The 24,396-nt window shown below is 42.0% G+C and overlaps 1 protein-coding gene across 2 annotated transcripts in view; it reads left to right on the top strand.

The window, feature by feature from the left end:
* Sumf1 (sulfatase modifying factor 1) overlaps positions 1-24,396 on the top strand; it is a 51,653-nt gene that overhangs the window by 25,582 nt on the left and 1,675 nt on the right. The window contains exons 7-9 of one of the 2 annotated variants that reach the window (XM_090323852.1): positions 194-307; positions 18,159-18,218; positions 19,319-19,453. In XM_090323852.1, the coding sequence (XP_090179978.1) occupies positions 194-307; positions 18,159-18,218; positions 19,319-19,384 (240 nt within the window). In that variant the 3' untranslated portion in view covers positions 19,385-19,453. Of the gene's footprint in view, positions 1-193; positions 308-18,158; positions 18,219-19,318; positions 19,454-24,396 lie in introns of those variants that run through there. The other variant, XM_090323851.1, reaches the window with a different exon arrangement.

Below are 24,396 nucleotides of genomic sequence, written 5' to 3'. Positions count from 1 at the left end.
AAAAAAGAGCTCAAAGCCAACCAAATATTGCCTTCTTTGTTTTTATATTGGCCAAATTATATTTTGAGTATTGGAATGAAAATTAATAGTTTTACTGACATCTTAGCTCTTGGTACATTTTCTGCCCCAAAGCCATTTTTTAAGCCTGGCAAATCATTTTGACAGCATTCTTTTCCCCCTCCTTTATTTTTAGGTTGATGCCTTCCCTCCCAATGCCTATGGCTTGTACAACATTGTAGGGAATGCGTGGGAGTGGACTGCAGACTGGTGGACAGTCCACCACTCCGCTGAAGACACGCTCAACCCAGTAAGTATGGCTCATAGAGCAAGCACCTTATAAAAATCACATCGTCCTCGTAGTGGACTGCAGCCAGGCTTTCATGTGTTCATCCTGGTATTTAAATTTCTCTAAACACTTAAGCATGCATCTCTTATTTCCACTTTAGGATATTGTGTGGACGTATCTAATTGCATATGCTCTGCAGGACTGTGATCTCGAGACCCCATCCGTAGTGGTAGAAATCATATTCACTCTCTTAGATTTGAACAAATGTAATTTGTAAAATTAACTATTCAGATCTGTAAGGTAGTGGTTTCTGTGGTGAAGTAGTTGCCTGAATTTTGATAGGTTGAAATTCTGGATCAGTTAATTTCTTGGATAAATTTGAATAAGGAACTTGAATTATTTAGAGGTAATTATTTGAACTTCTCTTTATGACCAGCCAGTGCATCAAATCTTGAGAATCAAAGAGAACTTGTTGGGTCTGTTTTATTTATTCTGATATGTTGAAAATGTCCAGTTCAACTAGTATATGACCTCGACTTTAAAACCTAAACTCTCACAGCAGGATATAAAAAAGTTAAAACCCTAAATAGGCATGTGTTTGGAAAATACTCTCTTTAAAGAGAATATCCCTGAATATATTTTTTGTTGTTGTTCTTTAAACAGATTGGGAGACGTATCATATAATAATTTTATTCTAGCAAACTAGCCACCATTCATAAATAGGTCAAAGGATGATATTAAAAGTAACCCAGGGGCCGGGAGTTTGGCCTAGTGGTAGAGTGCCTGCCTAGCATGCATGAAGACCCGGGTTCGATTCCTCGGTACCACATACACAGGAAAAAGCTGGAAGTGGTGCTGAGGCTCAAGTGATAGAGCTCTAGCCTTGAGAAATCCTAAGGACAGAGCTCAGTCCCTGAGCTCAAGCCCAGGACTGGCAAAAAAAAAAGTAACCCAAATTGAGAACTTGAGATGCTTATTTTAAAACCTTAACCTTTGCAAACGCACCAAAGATAATAAAGTGAATTCTTCATTTTCTCTCTCTGGAGAGTTAAACAGATCAGAGTAATTGAAGGATTTATCAGATTCTATAAAAGGCTAGTAAATTTCTGCTTGATATATACTTAATTTGTCTTCTCACAGAAACTCATGGGCTGTTCAGGAGTAATTTAGAAGCATGGGTGTGTCTCTTTTGGGGGTGCAGGTGAGAATGCAGGTTTTTCAGGTACTTGCTCTCTCCATATCCCTCCCCGACCATTTTTTCTATACTTTCTGGCAGGTATGGTAGTAGTCTAAGAGTCTTTGCCCATACCTCCGTGCATTTGTGGTTGGGAGATGTCATTCTTCACTGGTGAGATGTCACTTGGTGTTTACCATCAGGATCGAAAATAGAATTCTTTCTCTCACAGATCAAAGCATCTGCCTGTTTGGAAGGGAGTGTTCAAGGCTTCAGAATCCTGGCAAGTTGTGAATGTATCTCTCTGACCATCTGGTGTTGAGTTGAGTGCTTATTAGCTTCCAGTTTTATAACTGCTTGCATTTCTTCTAAGGATTTACAGAAAAATTCAAAAGTTTCATTTCATCAGTCCCAGGCTCTGTTCTGGTTGCTGCCTGTATACTAATGAAAAGATTTGTCTTTGTCACTGTGGCTCCATTTGCTTCCTGACTTGACTGGGTTAAGATTCATTTGAGAATGAACCTCCCTAGTCCCTATAAAATCACTCCATGCTACAAGTTTGTATGACTACATTTCTAGTATATCATCTTTTGCCTTGGCCTACTGGTGGTTCCCAGCCTTCTCTTCTCTGTGCTAATATCTACATGATGTTTATGCAGAGCAGATCTGATGCCATTGTTTCCCTGTGTAAAACTCTTCAATGTTTGTCTTCTTATTGTCTGCAGAAAAAAGTATGAACTCTTTCCTGTGACTTCTGAAACCTACAGTACTGTGTCTTTTTCGATTGCTCTCTAACCATACCTTTCTCTTCTCTTTTAAACATTTGTTTATGAAATATCACAAAAATCTGGCAAGGTTACAAATAAGCTTGTAATAGATACCTGTGCACACTTACTACTTACATTTAAGTTGTATTAATACTGTACTGCATTTATCTTTCTTTTAGCAGTGAAAAAAACCCAAAAACTCTCCTTGTGAGCATCTGGGCTAGTCACTAGGTTTCCTGCCAGCTGCTGGGTCAGTGTGTAGTTCTATTTCACTAGGGTTTTAGTTGTCAGCTTTTCGCATCTGCATCTTGTAATGAGTATCTGGCTGTCTTGTTATCTTGTTCACATTTTGTTTCCTCTCATACTAACTTGCCTCCCCTCCTCTCCCCTCTCCTCCCTTCCCCTCCCTTTCCTTCCCCTTCTCTTTCTCTCCTTTCTCCCATTTTTGAATGCTCCAAATTGTGAAAAATCTTGATGGTGCAATTTTTCTCTACAGACTTATTTCCTTGCCTTCTGGAAATGTCTGCCATATTAGCTTAATTCAGTTGGCGTTTGAGATGATCTGAAACTAAGCTTCAGTCCCTGTGAAAACTGGTCTATTCCAGCTCACCCTTGGTATTATTGTTCTTTCAGGTGTCAAACAAAAGTCTAAGCTTTTCCCATGACCTCTTCTCCTTAGAGGGCCTTGAACTTTATTGTTTCCTCTGTGAATTTATTGACAGTTGCCTTCAGCAGTCACTGGCATTTGAACCATCAGATCTTCAGAGAAACCCGATCAAGGGCCTAATTTATTTGCCTTTTTTCCCCTAATGGCCTGTATATCCTCCAAGTATAGCAAATATAGTGGTGTGTACTGTAATCATTGCTACTATTATCATGCCAGATAGTTCAATCACTGACTGAACTCCATGTGTTTCAAAAGCAAAGGCTGCTTAGAAGCAGATGTTTTCAATAGTTTAGATTCCAAATACCCATGTGATTTGTAAATATTTCAACTTGGGGCCTGATCGCCTCAATGTCTTTTATCTGTACTAATTTTCAATGCCAAACATTTCTAGAGATTCTTTGTTGAAATTAGTTTTCCTCATGCAAAGGCAATTCAGGAAATATTATTTTTCTTATTCAGGGACTTCAAGGGAGCAAAAGTTAATCATTTACTTTTGTTTTATTAGGCAGTTATTTATAGCAGAAACAGGTTGTGGAAACAGCTTTGTGTGCTTTGTACACAAAGTCCCTAGGGTTGGTTATAGGAAGTGAGGGTCAGTTTGGTGTTAGCTGAGGTGGGGGAACAGGTAGATGTGTGTGTGTGTGTGTGTGTGTGTGTGTGTGTGTGTGTGTGTGTGTGAGACATCTGGAGGAGCCAATAGAGCACCTTCATAAGATGGCATCATTTCCTTCCACACAGACACAATTCAGAATGTGGGCATGCTGTGATATATTTTAAGCAAATAATAAGTATTTTTAGAATATGGTCTTTTTCTTTTGTAGTTGCCTAAAATGGAAACCCATATGAATCTGTGACAATATTGTAATGCTTTCAAAAGAAAGATTTATAATATTCTCATTTCTCATACCTACTACTCAGGAACTACTCTCAGGAACCATGATGTGATAAAATAATCCCTAATACTTTTCCTACTCTAAGAGAAGCCCTTTTATTTAACATTAGGGGAAGAGATCTAGTCTTGGGATTACCAAAGTGTGTTTGGATTATACTTCTGCTATCTAAGGAATATTTCTAAACTTAGAATATCTTTAGTTTTCTTTTCTGCAAACTGAGTCTAATTATATAGACCAGATGGGGATGATGTGAAATTTAATTTATTGACGTATGTGAAAACATGTTGCATTTCTCTATCACAGATGTAGTGCTATTGCTTTGCTGTTTTTGTCTGTTACATTTTGGTTTTCTGATTGCAGTATTACATGCTTCTGCCTGCAGAGGTTATGCGGGATATTGGCAGGGGCGCGGGGGGAGCAAAAGGAAGAAAAATGCTATTTGTAAGTCATGTTTATTGATATTCCTTCTGCCCTGCCCTTCCTTACCTCTCATTGGTATACGCGTAGTCATCAAAAGCCTTGCTTTTGGTTCCTGGCTCATCAGAGTGGAATCTGATAACTCTCAACGAGTCCTTCCTGTGAGTGCATTCTTCCTGCTTAGCCAAAGTTTAGCCAGAATTCTACCCATTTTCTTTGTGCCCACATAGAATTCACTTCTATACTAGGTGGTACAGCTCTGGTCATTTTGGAACTGAGTGCTTTTTCTGAGGCTGTTTCAGTGTGAAAGTGTCCCTAGAATCAACTGGGGACACTGCCAGCCCATCCCCTCTGCCTTCTGTGGTGTGAGGAGTTTGGTCCCTCCCTGCTTCTCAGGATACTTGCCTGACTGCACTTGGCCCCGGGAAGTCAATTAGAGTACATGCCAGTCCTCTTGTCTGGATGCTCATGCACAGCTGTACTGGAAGGCGCCAGACTTTTTACCCAGCTCAGTTATTTCTTCACTATTGCACGTGGTCTTGGGCCTTGGTGAAAGCGCCGAATCCTAACCCCTAGACCACCAGAGAGTATAATGGTCTTGGGACTTGGGCTAGCCTTGCTTTTGTGGAGCTTCTAAATGTGTTGCTCCATTGTTCTTTCATAACGTTTCCTCTGGCTTCCTAACTACGGTGCATGCAACAAAACACTAGCCTTTGTCTATGGCAGGAGACCTCCCATCGACCACCTCATCCAGCCTCAGACCATGATCCTCCTAGCGCCTGCCGTTGCTGACACTGCAGGAATGCACCACCACTGTTTGGCTTATTAGTTGAGCTAATAACTTTTTTTTTTTTTTTGCCTGATCTGAAACCCTGATTCTCCCAATCTTCACTCTCAAGTATGTGGGATTATAGGTATGAGCCACCATGCTCAGCCTCATTTGCACGTGTTTAATAAGGTCAGTCTGATGGAGAAGTAGCTTAGTATTCAAAATAAAAACAGCATGCAAGTGTTTCTGAAATGCACTTTATAAAAATTGAATGTGGCTACAAATTATGCTTAGCAAGTGCCAGGAAGAAAGCAAGGTGATAGAAGGGACTATGTTTGGGAAAATAATTTTTTCTTTTTCTTACCAGTTAAAGATGAAAATCTGTTCATGGTTATCCATTGTCATCTTTCTCAGTGGTCCTAGAGCAGAGCTTTTCATCTAGCACAAAAGAACTAGTGAGAAATAGATAAATCATTAATGTATACAGCTTAGATATTTAGACATATTTCCAAACAAATACTACACACATGCTTCTTACTTGGAAAGAGTGAGTGCTAATTCTAATTACTAGAAGTACTTGCCTCTATTTGACAATAAAATTGTGTTGAAGGTTTGAGTTTGTGATTCAAGGGGAAGGTAGGATACCTATCTAGCAAGGGCAAGGGACTGGATTTAAACTTCAGTTCTGCTAACAAATAAAAAAAGTTTACCTTGAGAGCTGTGTTTGAAAATTCTTGAATCCTCCCAAGCAAGGGGATCAGTGTATTAAATTGTAACTTGTTCCTGTTCGTTTGAAGGCTTAGTGGATGCAGGAGTTCCTTTTTAGAAATGAAATTACTTGGGACCAGATTTTAGATGTTTTAGGGTATTGGGATATTTGTATATATATATATATGACGAGAGGTTCTAGAGATCAAATTGGAAATTGTCTCCTTATTTCAGTATTCTTCATAAAAGGGCTTTTATTAGTTATTTTCTCACTGTGTATCACTCCCTTGGGAAGGCGAGCCATATGCTGTGCGGTAGGGATTGTAACAAGAATGTTAAATGAAAAGAGCAGAGAGTTGGCTAATGGGGTTGTTTGTCATTCTTAGTAATATTTTTCCACTTGCACAGAGCAGCAGAGCCATGGGTAAGTGATAAGACAGAGGTCAGTGACCTGTATCTCCATCGATGATGGAGCTTTAAAATGCCACAGGCGTGTGGTGAGGCCTTTCACCTTTGTTGAGCTGAGTGTGTCATCTGTCAGAGGATGTAGCAGGATTTTCCTAGAGTCCAGGAACTCTGGGTGAGGGCTGCTGCTGCTGGATGCAAAGTGGGCAGAAGCCATGGATGATGACCAAGAAGGTGATGTTCAGATGCTTCAGACCTCCATTCCCATCCCAGCCCCACTATCTGGCATGGTGGACTATCTCTTGATTCTCTTTCCTCCATCAAGTGAGAGGAGCAGTGAAATTGCAACATTGGGTGATTCTGCGGGTTAAAAAGAGATTAAAGCATTTAGTGCTGGGTTTACACACAGTCAGCATTCAGAAAATGAGAGTTAATGATTATTTCCAAGCACCTCTCAGGCATAACACTTCCTTTTGGGAAATCTTTTCATCTTCAGCCTGCCTCTTGCCATTTAATGAACCTTTTGCTTGCTTATGCACTTGCTCTGTGTCGGTGGCAGACACCATTCCTGGTGGGGGCCCACAGAATTTGTCTTTCAAAATTCCTTCTTGGTTACTTATCATTTCCATGGTAATGGGTTCTTTGCTTTACTGGTGTTGAAGGAGGCACCTTTCCAGGGTAGTATATGCCTTCCCTGCCCTCTTCTAAACAGCCCTGGGGCAGGGGGGAGGGGAGTTGGCCAAGTTTTACACAGCCTCTGCCCGTGGCTCCTTTGGTTGGAACCTCAGCTGACAGGCCAGGAATGAAAAGTTTCTGGGCAGAGGAGAAGGCCCTGGGATTCTAGCCAGGGGATTCTGGTTTCTACTGTCTTGGTATAGTTTGAGATATGGGCGGACAGCTGCACTGTGGGCCGCCTTCCCTACCACCACACTTGATGTCCTGGCTTCTACTCTTCTGGGCCTTCCCTGAGATACTCATGGTAGTTGTACCTACTTGCACGTGCCTGCTCTCTTACATCCCCAAAGTATTCTGACAATGTGCAAGAAGACCTTTGGTGTCGGACTCATTTCTTATGATAATTCATGGAGTGAAGGAAGAGAGGTCATGACTTTGTCCTAGATTTTGAGCTTTAGTTGCAGTCAGGATTTAATCCTAGCCCATCTGATTCCCAGACTTGTCAATGTTTACTGGACTCTAGATGTTATCTCAAATACAAAATATGAAGGTCTGCTTATTTCCATTTGTAATCTTTGATCACAAGCTGCATATGTCAGATAAGGAATTTCAAGAAGTGTTACGAATATGAAAACAATTTAGGAGAAAGTGAATTGCTGTGTCATGCAGTGCCTCCTTCCAGAGGTGGGGAGGGAGGAGGTATGTGGAATGGATTATGCCAGGGAGGTCAAGATATTCAGGCTTGAAACCAGTTTCTTATCCTTCTCAGCTTCTAGGTCTTTTTATTTCCATTGTTTTTGTATCTGGTTCCTAACTTGATGCTGAGGTTTTAGTTTGGCAGGTTGCTTTTCTATCTGGCCCCTCACTTGTCAATCAGTTATAATGCAGTGTTACTTTCCATTCCTATAGCTTCCCTGCTGTGACTTCCTGTGCCACAGCTCATTTGTTCTCTCCTGATGATCTGGAAATAAAGCCAAAAGAGAAAAATGGAACAATTTAATTATCTTTTCATTGCTTAATCAGGTTATCCTCCCCCCACTACCAAACTTGAGCTGTGTGTACATATGTGTAGACACTCTTTTTTTGCTTACATACTCAGCCACTTGAGCCATGCTTCCAGTGTGACATTTTTCTGGTTAATTGGAGCTGGAGTTGTATGGACTTCTTTGACCATCCTAGCTTTGAATCTCCCAACTTCCAGGCCCCTGCTTCCTGAGTTATCCAGAATTAGAGGTGAAGGAAAACATCAGCCAACCTATTCAGGCCAGCAGTCCTTCCCTCCTTCTCCCTTCCCCCCTACCCCTAACCAGTGTCCACTATCCAGGGGAGGATCTTGGGTCTTTCCATAATGTAGGCTAGCCCTCTTTAAAGCCACCGTTGTGTGGCCACTGCCCTGGGAGGGGAGGATCTTGCCTTCTGATAAACCAGTCCTAATCTGACAAATTGGCCAAAGGGAGGAGGAAAAGGTGGGGAATCATCATCCTAAACAGTTCGCTCTACCACTGACTGCTTCCTGGTCCCTCTGCTCTGAGCGGCCTGTATTTCCTCTGTGTTAAAGTATGAAGGTGTTCATGGTTCCTGGTATGATTGCTATGTTTGTGGAGAATAAGAACCCATAATGCTCCTGCATCACAGGCGTGAGCCACTTGCTCCTGGGTTTGGGCCAATTTTTAGTATTGATATGAGCTTGTCAACATGTCATCTTTATGTAAATATATATATGGTGTTGGCACTTTATAACCAGGAATTCTGCCTCTGAACTTCTGTCAATTGACAATTAAAAATATTGGGGAAATAATTATGTCTGTGCTGAATATTTCCCCCTGAATGGTTCCCTAAACAATATAGACTGACATATTCATATAGCATTTACCTTATATTAGGTATTTGTAGTAATGTAGGTGACTTAGGTGACGATGTACACAGGTTATATGTGCATACGCCTTCATTTTATATAAGATATTTGTGAATCTGTGGACATTAGTTCTTCAGGAGGTCCTCGAACGCCATAAAAACCGATGGGCAACTGGGGATGGCACCCAGGGCTTCACTCTTGCTAAGCAACCTCTCTATCAATTAATCTCTACCCCTACATAGATCCTGAGAATCTCCAGACATGATCCCTTGCCCTCAAAGGAGTTGCAGCTATTAAAAAAGCAAGCTAGTTGCATGCCCATAACTCACTCCTGTAACTCTACTTAGGAGGCTGAAATCTGAGGATTGTGGTTCAAAGTCAACCTGCCAGGAAAGTCTGAGACTTTTATCTCAACTAAAACTACAAAAAAAAAAAAGTTGGAAGTGGAGCTGTGGCTCAAGTGGTAAAGTGCTAGTCTTGAGCATAAAAACTCAAAAACAGCGCCAATGCCCAGAGTTCAAGCCCCAGGACTGGCACCCCCTCTCCCCCCAAAAAAAAGGAAGACAAGCAAACACACATAAATCTATTTAACTGCTGGGTAACCTGAGACAAGTTCCTTACACTTGCTTCAGCTAACAGTAAGAACTTAGTAGTACCTCTGTGGGATCGGTTCGAGATTTCACTGAAGTACTGTGAAGAAAATGGTTAGTACAGAACCTGGCATGTAGCAAACACTTGATAATTACAACTACTCTGTTTGATGTAATGAAAATATAAATGAAATAAGTTAGTAAGCTACGAAAATTGGATTTCACCTTTCTCTGAGATCTAATTCTTGGGAAACGTTTTTAGGGATGTGGAGAAGAGTTGTGCCATCTGGTAGCATGCAGTTATAAATAACATTTCTTTCTGTGGACAGTCTCCATTTGATACGCAGTAGAGGAAATAAATGTTCAATCTCATTGTGCACCAGAACATGCAGAATTAGGCTCTTAGCTCTTACCCACCCGCAGAATGTCTTGATAAAATCATGCGAATCATCTTTGGAAATAGTGTTTAACTAAAACTACCATTTGGTGTGGGCTCGTATTCTCTCTCATCACTTGCTAATGAATTGTCACTGAAGAACACAGATTGTATGAGAAGTGATAAATCCTTAGGAAAACTAAACCTTGTTTATTTTTCTCACTTCAAGTGATACTTAAAGCCCTATCTATCCTTGCTCCCAGGACCAAACACTTTCACACTTAGTCTGAGAAACAGAGGTGATTAAGTCTGGAGCAGAGCTCTTAGCAAATGCAGTCAGTCTGCACTGTGTGATAGGGCTGGTTTGGTTTTAGTTCACATAGAGGTTGCCTTTCAGTGATGCCTCTGTATGCTATGTGTTGTTCAGAGTGATTTCTGATCTTTAGAATATATCACCCATCTAGCAGGGCGATCATAAATGTTCTTTGTGCTGTATATTAGCATCTTAAGCTTTCTGAAATTAAACACAAATTCCTTCTGGTGATTTGTACTTACAATATGTGGAGAAGATGTTGCTTTATTGTGGAAATTCATGTGGGATGCTTTCTCTTGGTGGTTAATTTTCTGTTTGACTGGTTTTCAGCACCTACATACCTCATACCCTTGTGTTGAAAGTTACCATTTTTTTTCCCACAGTTGTCATATTCCATTCCTGTTATTAAAGGTAATAATGTGTTTGGTATGTGCTATTGTTATAGGTCAGGGCATTTAACTATTTACCTGGGGTCTTGGTAAACTTTCTCCTCTCTTCTACCTAGAAACTGGGGAGAGTCCCTGAAAACGCTGAGGCCCTTAAATGAGTCATTTTAAGCAAGATTGTAATTGCTTCTTTCACGTCTCTGCAAGAATCCAGAGAAAGTTCCCTTGGAGGCAGCAAAACAAGTGTGGATAGAAAAGCACCAATACACAGGCATCTGGGCTATGTCCACTCACTGCATATCCCAGTCGAGTGATGGGAAAGGCAGTTCCCTCTCCAAACATTTTCTACTGCAGCCCTTGGTTTTCACAAATGAGGATATCAAGAGTGAGGGACAAGCTGGGTGCTGGAATCCTGGGAGGCGCAGAGCAGAAGGTTCCAAAAGGTTTAAGACACTCAGGCTTTTCGTATGGGGCCTGGAGACTTTTGCAATTAGCTTCTATTTACAATTGTCGTCTTGAGACCAATCAAGTCTTTCTACGTTGTGCTTTTCTAGTAATGAATTATAAAGGGACCTCTTCCATCTTGTGCTTTCCCGAATTCCTTCCCCTTATTTACCTGCTCTCTAACCTTGGCCCAGAGTCATTACTAGACTTTAAAGTGAAGGTGGTCACCAGTGATTCAGCAGGTAGCTCTTGGCATCTTCAGTCTCAGACACTGTTGAAAACGCAATGATAAAAGCAGTGAGCCAAACAAAGTCCATGCCTGAGGGCGCCTGCCTTCCAGCAAGCAAGAAAAAAATATTAACTTGTCAGGAGCTGCTGAGTGCGAGTATATTGCATTTTTCTCCCTGATACCACTTCTGACCCTATCACTTCCTTATCACTTCTTCAAACCTCCAGTTCTTCTGGGGATCCAGCAATTCACTTTAGACGCTAACTCTTGAAATTAGCAGACTTCACGAATGAAAGTCTCAGTCCTGTAAAAGTGCCTCAAATTTGGATACTAGCTGCAAATGAGGTTCCCGTGGCTGTCCATACTTTTGCCTGGCAGACTGTACATTCAAGGGGTTTTATCAGTCCCTGTTCAGGGTTGATAATGTGCTAAGATAATTCTTAAAACTCAGTTTGATCAGTTTGTTTGATCAGTGCTAGTCCTGGGGTTTGATCTCAGGGTCTGGGTGCTGTCCCTGAGCTATACTCAGGGCTAGTACTTACCACTTGAGCCACAGCTCCATTCCCAGGTCTTGTTGGTAGTTAATTGGAGGTAAGAGTCTCATTGACTTTCCTGCCTAGGCTGGCTTCAAACCATGATCCTTAGATCTCAGTCTCCTGAGTAGCTAGGATTATGGGTGTGAGCCACTGGCGCCTGGCAAAAATCACAGTATTACCAGGTTGTTAGAGAGGATGTAACTGAGGAAGAACAAAATAGAGCAGATGAATGGGGAGCCTAGTTTCCACATTTGTTCCAGATGCACCGACTTCAGCCTGGCCTTGTGTTTACGTTCTGGGAAGCTCTTTGGTGTTACAAGTGTTTATAGAGTGATTAGATTCTATCATTGGCTGTCGCTGACCGTGGTCCACTCAGGGGTAGGACAGAAAGTTCTAACCTAATCCTAGCTTGGCCTTTATGTCAGCCAGTTCCATCCTGAAGGTTTTGAGGAGTTTCTACTCACTCCCCATTTGCCTTAGTTATCTCTTTAGCGTACACAAAGAAGACACTAATCATTCTAGAGGGCCCAAGAGCTTTAGGAGTTCTGTGTCAGGAAACTGGGACAAAGACCAAATGGTTTTTCCTCTTATGTCTCTTCTAGGGTAGGAGGTGAGAAGAGGGTGGAGGGGTAAATTGAGGCAGGGCATGTGATCTTTCAGCCTGTCTGCTAAAAAAGAAAGATAATAAATGGAACAGAGAGGCTGGGAATTTGGACTAGTGGTAGAGTGCTTGCCTAGCATGCACGATTCCTTGGTACCACATACATAGTTTAAAAAAAAAAAAGCCAGAAGTGGTTCTGAGGCTCAAGTGGTAGAGCTCTATCCTTGAGAAAGTCCAAGAACACTGCTCAGACCCTGAGCTCAAGCCCAGGACTGGCAATAAATAAATAAATAAATAAATAAATAAATAAATAAATAAATGGAACAGAGAACAACTCTTGTATTTATCTGAGGAAAGACAAAGAAGGGGACAGTATGTGAAACATACCAGTGTGGTGTTTGTTGCTTAAAATCGCATGTTTCTAAGCACACACATACATGCCTACCTGACAGTGTGGCTCATGAGCTTGGATGGCAATTATAGTTTATTTTGTGATAAAAGGTAGAACTCCCTACTTACCACCTTATTCTAAGTGGTAGGTGTTGCTGCTGCAAGTGAGTATTGTTTCTAATGGAATAGCATATGCCATATATAGAGAGAGTCACATTGACAGAAGCACACCTTGCAAGGGACACAGATTGGCTCCATCACAAAGCTAATAAAGCTGGGTGCCAGTGGCTCACACCTGTAATCATAGCTACTCAGGAGTCTGAGGTCTGAGGATCACGGTACAAAGCCAGCCCAGGCACAAAAGTCTGTGAAACTCTCATTTCCAATTAACCGTCAGAGAAACCAGAAGTGGCACTGTGGCTCAAGTGATAGAGTGCTGGCCTTGAGCTGAAGAGCTCAAGGACAGCGCCCAGACCCAGAGGTCAAGCCCCACAACCAAAATCAAAACACTAATAAAGATGGACACTCACACCTATAATCCTAGCTACTCAGGAGGCAGAGATCTGAAGATTCCCATTCAAAAACTGCCTGGGCAGGAAAACCCATGAGTCTCCTACCTCTAAATCAGCAAAAACCCAAACGAGGAGCCTTGAGCCAGCCTTGAGCCAAAAAACTAAGGCACAGTGCCTAGGGCCTGAATCCCAAGGTGTATGCATGAGCACCCTCCCTCCCTCCCTCCCTCCCTCCCTCCCTCCCTCCCTCCCTCCCTCCCTCCCTCCTCTCTCTCTCTCTCTCTCTCTCTCTCTCTCTCTCTCTCTCTCTCTCTCTCTCTCTTTCTCTCCTTCCTTCTCTCTCTCTCTCTCTCTCTCTCTCTCTCTCTCTCTCTCTCTCTCTCTCTCTTTCACACACACACACATACACCCCACCCTTAAAAGCTAATTAATGTCTTTTTTCCCCCAGAAACAGTTATAAACTCCTAACTGATGTTTTACTTGGATTTAGCTATTTTCTTGACATACTGAAAGGTTTCGTGCACCTCCATTTGAACCAGTTGAATAGCAGGTAGCTAGCTATGACATATAATGTGTGATAATGTATGCAGTAGCCCACAGGTGGACATTTTGAGGGCTGAGGATAGTCTGGAAGCAGCCCGTCTGGGCCCGAACCCTAGCCTACTAGCGGAAGAGCCTTAGGCTGTCAGTCCTTATGAAGTACATGACTGGGTAGTCACGCATTCTAGGTATGTGCCTGTGCCTGGAACAGTTGCTCCTAGTCCTTTTTTTCACTCGCAAACCTCTCCTTATTTGAACAACAGATTTCATGGATGCCTTATAATAGTCTAGAATAAAAACAATAAAACAACACCCAGGCATAATATGTACTCTGTAAATCTTAGCCACGATCATTATTATATGCTATTTATTCTACAATTAGAATCAGTATTTTTAAAATCAAGTTTTATGTATTATCCCAGAAGCAGAACGGTTGCTGTGAACCTCAGGAGATGAAAAGGTTGTCATTTTTTTTTTTTTCTTTTTGGAGAATGGAGCGTCATGCTGTGTAAGCAAGTTCAGTGTAGCTTTGAAAATTCTCTTCCTTTGTAGCCTAGCGTGGGTGGAGCAGTAGCGTGGAGGAAATAACTATTTCCATTCCTTTCCCAGGGTAATCATCAGTGCAGAGTATGTTGGTTTTATAAGGAAAGTACTGTGGGGTTGTTAATTTGGTTCCTATGTTCAATGTGCTCTTCTCTCCAGTTTGCTTTCTCTTTTCTAACCTTGACCTTCCTTTCTTTCATCTCCCTATGCCATAACTAAACTCAATTATATTTCCTTCTTGGTCCTCATCTTTAGGATAAATAACAGTCTGCGTAATTAACCAAAGCTTTGTTTGATAGAACGCTTTTAATCTGTTGACTCTTAAAATCCATTAGCATGTTTGACATTAGGTGAAAGAAGTAGGCTGGCTGGGCATGGAATCCTAGTGACTCAGAAGACCAAGATCTGAGGATTGAGGTTCGGAGACAGCCGTGAGAGAAAAAGCCGAGCAAGAGCGTGAGGCCCTGAGTTCAAGTTCCCATACCAGAAATGGGGCTAGCCTGGACGAAACATTAGTGATATCTAACATCTCAGTAAAAAAGCTGGTTGTGGTGTGTGCCTGCTATCCCAGCTCTGTGGGACATGTAAGCAGGGTACAGTTCAGCCTGACTATAATTGCAAAACCATCAAAAAATAACTAGAACAAACAGGTGCCGGTGGCTCACGCCTGTAATCCTTAGGAGGCTGAGATCTGAGGGCACAAGGCAGCTCAGGGACAGTGCCCAGGCCCTGAGTTCAAAGCCCAGACCTGAAAAAAAAATTACTAGACCAAGGGGCTGAGGGGTGTCTCAGGTGGTAGAAGTCCTGCCTAGCAAGTTTAGTCCCTGAGTACAAGCCCCAGCATTCTGCCCTCCAGTAAAAGTTATTTTTGGGGGACATTTTAATTCCTATTTTGGTCTATGTACTTTGGGTAGAGGTACTGCAAAGCCTAGGACACAGTCCATGCACTTAGAATGAGCCCAAGCCATGGTGTCATAGTCTGGCTCTGGGATCTCCATCTATTGGCTGTATGACCTGAGACACTGCGGTTATATTAAAACCCTGAGCTTCAGGATTACTTGCTTGAAAGTGGGTATAACAATACGTGGCTGCTTTCCACAGTCATTGTGGTGAACAGTGAGATGACTTGGTTTAGTATGCTCTCAGCACATGCAAGGCAAGAAAACAGAGGCACTATCATTTTAAATTCTAGGAACTTAAAAGTAGTTTACATCTCTTTAAAGATGAGGAGATAGAGCTGGGCCTCGGAGTGCACACCTATAATCTCAGCACTGGGCAGGCTGAGAGAGGACGAGAGAAGAGGGTCACAGGTTTGAGACCTTCTTGCTGCCCTTTTGATGCCTGGCTGGGCTGTCCATAGCTGGTGATTTAACAAGGCTGCTGATTTAGTTGGAGGGAGTCCTTCAGATAGGCTGTGTTCTTCAGCTTCAGGCTCCTGGAACCCTGCCCCAAAGGAGCAAGTGAAAACTGCCAATTGGAAGGCTTGCCTTGAAGTCAAGTGTGCCAGGGAATGCAGCTTTTAGCCAACCCGGACAAGGCCAACTTAGTTCTCAAAGGAGCTGCCACACTTCACAAGTTTACGGAGTGGAGGACAACATTTACCCTATTAAACTCCAGGTTCTTCTGCATTTAGACTGAGTGTGTGTGTGTGTGTGTGTGTGTGTGTGTGTGTGTGTGTGTGTGTGTGTGTGTGTGTGTGTGTGTTGTGTTCTATTGGGGATCAGACCTGGTGCCTTACTCATGTTAGAGCTACAGCCCTGGTTGGATTGCTTAGTTTTTGTAGAAATCTTTTAAATAAAGGAGAGCTGCCCTTGTCAAAGTGTAACTTTGGTTTCCCTCTTGGGAGTTTGAGATATAATGTGGACTAGACACGAGGAGGGAACTCAGTACAAAGGCAAATGATACTTGCAGACTTTAACCAGGAGGCACAGTGCCCTCTGCCACTTGTATGGCCCACCAAATGCTTTTGTGTTGTGTCTGTTGTTAAAATCATGGATGCTCAGTCAAGTCTGGGGCTGTGGGAGGTTGCTACGTGTATGCCCTGGGGTGCTAAGCTATATTAACTTGTGTGTCTGCCAAGTATTTTCTTACAACTGGGACTCCATTTGGGAGTTTGGTGTTAGAAAACTAGGTCAAATGGTGTTTGGTTTTAGAATTTGAAACTGTATGCCTGCAGGGATAGTAAGTTTATGGGCATGTTTAGGAAACCTGAGTTACTTATGGCTCTGAGTACATTACTGTAACAGCAGCCTGACATTTATTATTTATGAGCTGCCACATGTTTTCAATGCTTCATTTCATTTAACCCCCATATCCATCCAGTGAAGCAGGTCCTTTTTTATTTCCATTTTGTGGGGATTAGAGGAATTACCTGCTGGGCGCCAGTGATTCACACCTATAATCCTGGCTACTCAGGAGGCTGAGATTTGAGAATCATGGTTCAAAGTCAGCCCAGGCACAAAAGTCCATGAGACTCTTATCTCCAGTTAACCACCAGAAAATCAGAAGTGGTGCTATGGCTCAAGGGGTAGAATGGTAGCCTTGAGTTGAAGAGCTCAGGTACAGCACCCAGGTTCAGAGTAAAAGCCCCACGACCAACCAAAAAAAAAAAAAAAAAAAGAGGGGTTACCTAACCATCTTAGTACTATTCTATTCTGCAAAAGAAAAACAAAGAGAGGAGGAAAATTCTTAAGTCAACCTGTTTTTTAACTCAAGGACTCAGTGAGAGAATAATAAAACCATAGGAAACAGAAGGAAGGAAAGAGTAAAGAGCAAAAGGCAGTGAAACTGTAAACAGAAAAACAATAGGAAAAGAAATTAATGACACGAACTGCTGGTTTTTTGAAAAAATTAATAGTGTCTTTGGTAAGTAAAAAGATTAATGGAATTATCTGGTAACCTTCCTAAGTGAACTAAGTGAATATTTTGGGGTCACTGTTCAACCTACTGCATTCTTATTTTTGGTAGACATTTAAAATAGTTGTAGCTAATCCTAGATTATGTTTTTTCCTGAAAAATAAAAGTGTTATTTGTAACAACCAGTTGAGCAACCATCTCGATTAATCACTACAGTAACCACTACCATATCAGCAGGGATGCCTGTCCTTAACACTTGTGTCTCCCTGGCAGTCTCTGAGGACTATCAATCAATTGTGGCCTCAGGTTATTACCCTCCCATGGGTAAGCCAGGGTCTTCTTGTTATATAGGGATATAATTCTATCTGATAGATAGACCAGAATCAGAAAGGAACTGTCATGGGCTACAGGGAAACAGCATGCAGGGGGCCTCCTAAGAGTGTATAGCTCATCAGGAAATATGGTGCCAGAGTGTGACCATTGTACGGGACACTCATCATTGCTTCCATTTTGTTGCAGTGAATTCCTGGTGAATGATAAACTTTTACATATAATAACCTCACCTGGAAGACTGAGTGCATTGTATGTCAGAGTGTAGATTTTTTTTCTTCAAAATCTCAAAATCCTGTCTGGTTTCTAGTGGGCACTGTGTTATCTTTTTTTTAAAAGAAGATAGTTTGTTCTGTTTCTGACTTATAGTGACATTGCTGGTGACTACATATAGTTGTCATTGGAACTGTACATTTAAAAGGGTAGAATTTTTGTCTATATGCTTATCTAAGGGAACCCAACCCCAAACTTTTTAAAGAGAGTAAAAGAAAATTCATGTAGCCAGCAAGGTTTAGGTTTTGCACAATGGAATCATAAATATATGTAATTTAAAGAACTCATCCTCCAGTTGAACAGGATACATTTGCATATGAGTACCACCAAGTTAAAGATCCTGCCAAGTGCCGTCTTAGTCATTTAAGCAAGAAATCCTGGAGGGCTTAGAGGTGGGACTGCTGCTTGTAGGCAGGAAGATGATCCCTGACTGTGGGGACTTGGTGTGGGTCATAGAGAATGGAGAGGGGCATTTAAAGACTTGGGCCGTCGGGAGGGTCAGAGATGCATGGGCAGAGTTTAAGTAACCATGAGATGGCTGGTTGGTTGAATGGAAGCAGATGCTTTCCATGTGGGGCATCCATGTTGTTCAGGCTGACAGATCATTTTCTCTTCATCCCTAGAAGGGTCCCCCATCTGGGAAAGACCGTGTGAAGAAAGGTGGATCATACATGTGCCATAAGGTAAGGCATGTCAGTAATCTCAGCTTTGATGTTCTAAATATGCCAGTCAGATTTGCAAATAAATGTGTCACCTGACCTCACCGAAAGTAGAAAAAAATAGGGAGGTCATCTTATATTTGATAACAGGCACAAGAGAGAAAACAGTGGTGAAATGACCCATTGCCAACAATTCCCATGAGTTGGACGATGATGCTTCTTTAGAGGACTTTGTTGTCCTGTGACCCAGGGTGGGCACCATACAGTTAGTTGCCTGCGTAGAAGTCTGGTAGCATTTCCTTAGTTTGTTTGAGGTTTGTGTATATTTCTGGGTCTCTGCAGAGATTCAAGTGAGAGTTACAGATGGAGGAGTTGTTTATGGGGCCCCTGAATGGAAGCATTTTAAGGTGAAAAGTTCTAGGGTTTGGTGGGCCCATTTCTGCCCTTTGGGCAATGGTTTCAGTGTCCAAGAGGACAGCTCTTGATTCTGTTTCTTCTGAGTGATGTGGTGCCTCATGATAACCTTTATAATGAATTTGGAAAGACCACTGTCCCCTACCTTTTACTTTGAGTTGGGTGTTTTTTAATTTTATATATATATTATATATGCACATATACCACAAAACTATATAGCTACAGTTTTATAGGTGATATACAGAAGGGTTGGTCCAATTTCCTAAGTCAGGTAATGAGTACATTTCTTTTTCTTCTTTTTTTTGGGGGGGGGTCAGTTGTGGGCTTGAACTTGGGGCCTGGGCACTGTCCCTGAGCTCTTTCACTCAAGACTAGACTGGCACTCTACCACTTTGAGCCACAACTCTACTTTTTAGTTTCCTGGTGGTTAATTGGAAATAAAGTCTCACAGACTTTCTTGCCCAGGCTGGCTTTGAACCGTGATCCTCAGATCTCAGCCTCCTGAGTAGCCAGGGTTATAGGTGTGAGCCCCTGGTGCCTGTCTAGTACATTTCTTTTTGGACAGTGTCACCCCTTCCTCGCACTCCTGCTTTTTCCCTGTCATCCCTGGGCATAAGTTATATAGTTCACTGAGTACAACTGCTGCATTTATTCACATGAATCATGTGTTTTTGATGTCTCCAGCTTCTGTCTTTGTTCTCTGTACACAGATGACGTTTTGCTGTTTGCTCTCCGCAAGAGTTTTGGATGGTAGTTTGTTTAGACCAGGCAGTTAGAGACCCAACACCACATATAATGGCTTTAGATTAATTTAGTAATTTGATAGTGGAAGCATTAGTGAACTTTCCCTAACACATTAGCCCTCAAACATGTTTTCTCATTGGGAGCATTTGAGATCTACTAAAAAAAACGTTGATGCCTGACTCTGCACCTGCCCTCATCTGATTTGATTTGGGCATGTACAGCCAGAGCACCAGGATTTCTGTGGAAGCTCTCTGAATGTTCAAATTACATAGCAAAGGGAACTGGGAAAAAAATATGGGGAGGGGTAACGATGCTCAAGAAGTAATGTACTCACTACCTTACAAATGTAACTAACCCCTCTATAGATCACCCTGACCCCCCCAAAAAATACACGGTAAAGTTTGGGAGCTACTTAAAGATATTCCCTAGATACTGTACATGTGTGAATTTATGGGCATATGTGCCTTCTGCATTTCGTAGCTTAGAATCTTTCATCCAGTGACTCAAGTTGAAGTTCACAGGAGTTCTGTTTATGCTCTGTACCTACATTTATAACAAGTTGTCAATGAAGTGGCAAGGGTGTGGCCTCACGTGCTTGCCTAGCATGCAGGAAGCCCTGGGTTCAATTCCTCGGTACCACATACACAGAAAAAGCCAGAAGTGGCGCTGTAGCTCAAGTGGCAGAGTACGAGCCTTGAGCAAAAAGTGTCCAATGACAGTGCCCAGGCCCTGAGTTCAAGCCCCAGGACTGGCAAAAAAAAAAAAAAAAGAAGAGTCAATGAATTTAACTTTATGAAATCATATTTTCATTGCTGTTTTTATTTGTTGATTTATTCCTTTTGAGATAGGGGAGTCTCGCTGTGCTGTGCAGGCTGGCCTTATATTCCTAGACACAAATGATTTTCCTGCCTCATGCTCCGAAGGAGTTGCTGGAATTCCAGGCATCACTGTGAAGTCCTGTTTTATTTTTTTTAATTAATTTTTTAAATTTCAAACAACGTGCATTGCCCTCAGTCTTCCTGATGTATTGAAATGTTTGTATACATGTCAGCATCTTTAGTTTCTATGAGTAGAAATCCAAGTTACTTCATGTATGCTTGCGTCCTCATGGCTGGGGAACAGATGTGGGGCAGCACAGCATCAGGGCATGGACTCTGGGGTAAAATGGTCTGGGATCCTGTATCTAAGTGATATGGCCCAGGGTACACTGTTTATTCCTCTGGGCCTCACCTTTTCCTATCTATGTATACTCCAGGTCCTTGTTCTACCTTCCTCATAGGACTCCTGGGAGGCTCAGTTGAATTAGTCTGTGAGAAATTCTTGAGACAGTTCAGTGAGTGCTCAAGAATCACTAGTTTTGGCTGTTGATGGCGTTAGATGAATGTCTGAGGGATCTTCAGCAAATCCACAGCATTTAGACAATGTTCATCCCACCACAACGATCAGAAAGGAAGTGGGCTAGAGTCAAAGAGCAAGGAGAGGGGAAATTGTGAGATCTGGCTTCTGCTGTGTGCTTCCCTGTAATTGTTTTATTCAACATGCTCTACAATTATCATAAAAATTTCCCTTTAATCCCCAACAGTATTCCTGTCACAAAAATCCATATTATTGTCCCCCTAGACTTCAGAGCCCCAAGGCTGGTAAGCCATTATGCTAAATGGATTGTCCCCTCTTCAGGATCCCAGCTCAGACACTGCGATGAATCTCACACAGTAGTAATTAGCCATGTTAATGAAATAGGTCTAAAACAGGTTCTTTGCAGACTCCTGTTCTTAATTAATAGAGTGACCCATTTTTCACATACCCAAAGGCCTCACTGACATCCTTGAGAACCACTTTTGGTGCTAAAAGTAGAATTAGAAAAAAATAAAGTGAAATGAGTACATTCATAATCAGAACATTTACTCTTCAGTCCTGGGCCCTATTGCCCATTGTCAAAATTTAAAACGAGCAGTTTATTAATAAATATTTGCTAGTTGAATCTGAGAATACTTGAACTATAATGATGCCCGACTCGTAACATGTAACACTGTGTTTTCATTGTTGTCAGTGCTGGGGATTGAACTCAGGGCCTTGTGAATGCTGGGTGAGCTCTCCACCACTAAGCTACACCCCAGTCTTCTGCACTGTTATGAAGGTTGTGAAACTTCAGGTTGTGACACTTGTTCCTTTGGATTTAGTTTTTCATGGTCATTTTGGTGAATCAATTAGTGTTATCTAATGATGGTGTTTTTTGGTTGTGTAATATTAATTAGCCTTGCTTATACAAACAAAATACTTTCATCGACTATGCAACTCATATTTATTAAATAAAAATGAAAATAATAATAAAAATAATCATTCATGTTTCTTTCTGTAGAAAATTCTTGGTAGTATTTATTTTGTTAGTCCTGGGACTTGAACTCAGGACCTGGGCAATGACCTTGGGCACTTTGTGCTTAAGGCTAGCACTCTGCCACTTGAGCCACAGCACCACTCCTGGCTTTTCCTGTGTATGTGGTATGGAGGAATAGAACCCAGGGATTTGTGTATGCTAAGCAAGCACTCTACCACTAGGTCATGCTCCCAGCCCTGATTGGTAGTGGTCTACCAAAATTTTTATGCATGTTTGTAATTCAAAGATGGAATTGTTTTTCACGGTCTTTCAAAGACATTCAAAATCGGTACACTCATATATTGTGGCCCTTTTTTCTACTTTGTTATGTCATAGCAGCAGAAGCCTTTGAACGTTGTGCTCTGGGCAGCTTCCAACAACTCACCAAACTTATTTTGTTGCTGTAGATATCAGCCACTCAACAAAACCCAGCATCATATATCACATCACCAGAGACAGCTCTCAGCTTTCCCATTCATATAGCAATAAAACTTCCCCAGGGCACACAGACACAAGGTATATCGGTTTCTGCAACATTCAGAGTAGTGCCCTCCTCCCACAGTCACCCACGGGATCCCCAAGGCCTTCGTAAAAGCCAGCCAGTGCTGCTCTTGTGTTCATGAGGAAGCAGGTTAGTCCGGTGGTCAGCTAACGCAGGCAAGGCGATTTTCTGTGATGTTCAATAAATGTAACAGTTACAGTGACTTTCATGCATTTAGTGCTTTATTTACTTATCTTTTATGTAAAGATCAAGGGCATGTGTTTTATGTTACTGAGGAGGGAACAGATTCAGGCCTTTCCTCAGCTTAAACCGCTAGTAAACCTTGATGGTGAATAAATTAGCATTTTCTTGTTTCCACTATGTGTATTTCTGCCAGGTGCAAACTCCTCTATAGAAAGGACCGCGATGTCCCTCCCTCCCATTTACCCGCCCACATTTCCTTCTCTTCATTTAGCCATCTTTCGACTACTCATGGCTTTTGCCTGAATTTCCTGTTCTCCAGCTTTTGGGGCAACTCAGCTCCCATGTTCCCTCCTCTTAGATCCCCTCCTAAGCCACCCTCGAACTGTAACTGTACCTTCCCAGTGCTCTCTGGAGTTTGCTGTTGGAAACAGCCTTGACTTTATTAGTCTGTTTATTATCTGACAGCTCACTATTGAATGTCAGCTCCCTGATAACAGGTACCTTGTTTGTCTTACTCTGATTATAGTCTTCAAGCCTAAAATAGCATCTGGCGTTTTATTTAATGAATAAATAAACCATGCTGTGATGTGGTCAGGCTGTAGTCTTGATATCCTCTCTTCTTAACTTGCCTGGAATTTTTCCATTTCTAGCTACTGATGTCATTGCTCTCCCCACTTTATCTGCCTTTTTTCTTCCTTCCTAAATCCTGTAAGCCAGTGTGTACCAGGACCTGAGTAGCAGCAGTACCCAGAAGCTTGAAATGCAGATACTCAGACCATCCCAGACCTGTGGAGTCCAAATCTCTCTGGGTGTGTGGCCTAAGAATATGTGTTCACACCAGCTTTCCTGCCTGGCCCTGAGGGTGCTGAGATCTCAGAACCTTGCGGTCACTGTGTAGGGAAGTTTGCCTAAGGTCAAGTATTGCCTTCCACACAAATGTCCTTCATGGGCGAGGTACAAGGGACGGCTCCCTCTGAGTTTCTAGTAACCTTGGAGTCCTTTAGCCTGCTGAACTTTGAGCTGTTGGCTGTGTAGTCCTTCTTTCCCTCAGTCAGCCTTGGTCTCTAGCTGAGCAGGCCTGTACCTACACGTGGATCTGCTCTCTGGGTTCACACAGTAGGTAGTCAGGGTGTGTGTGATGGTTTACATCAGCTGTGGGTACATTCACAGAACAAGAATGTCAAAGTTTTCCATTTCTCTCTCTCTGAACGTGGTTCTTGCTGTTCTCTGGAACTCACTGTAAAGGCCTGCTTTCATCGGGTCCTGCGTTATCCTTAGCATTGTTTCCCATTGAGCAGAGCGCACATGGACTGAAGCTTCTGGCCTGTCTTCCTCTTGGTTGACCCTAGGTTTCTAGGAGCTTCCATTGCCTGTGGATCACTCATAGGGCAGATGCCATTAAGGTTTTCATTATTCCAAGCACATTGCTTTCTTTTCATCTTCCTATTATCTACCCGAGACTAGTCATAGCCTTCATTGTTTCAAAGAAAATGAGGAAATCGGTGCTTTTATTTTACTATCTACAGAAGACAAAGCATTGTGTCTTTCTTTTTATGGTGGAAAAGAGAATTCTCATATCAACTTCAGAGATAAGTTTTATGAAGATTTTAAAGAAGCTTTTTACTTTTGTGAACAAAAAGAACCCCCCTCTGCCCTGCAAAAAAAAAAAAAAAAAAAACAACAACTCAAAACTCCAGCAATTTCAAAGAAGCTTGCATTCTGGCCTGGTTCCCCTCCTCCAAATTGTCTCTTTTGTGTAAGTTCCAGAGTTCTTCCACACAATTCTTTTTGTTGCTTCTTTAATTAGCTGGCAGTGACTGAAGTTTCACTGGGCCAATTCAAGAGTTTATGCTCATGGCACACTCAGTTATGGTTCATCCTGTTATTTTGGATCAGAGAACGAACCTAGCAAGAGTTCCACGTATGGTTATTTCTGGAGTCTGGAAGCTTTTGAAGGGCTGATAGCAAGTAAACCATGGCTTCCC

Source organism: Megascapheus bottae, chromosome 33 (genome assembly GCF_031878675.1).
Source record: "Megascapheus bottae isolate mThoBot1 chromosome 33, mThoBot2.hap1, whole genome shotgun sequence".
NCBI lineage: Eukaryota > Metazoa > Chordata > Mammalia > Rodentia > Geomyidae > Megascapheus > Megascapheus bottae.
This window is presented reverse-complemented; position numbering and strand designations above follow the sequence as displayed.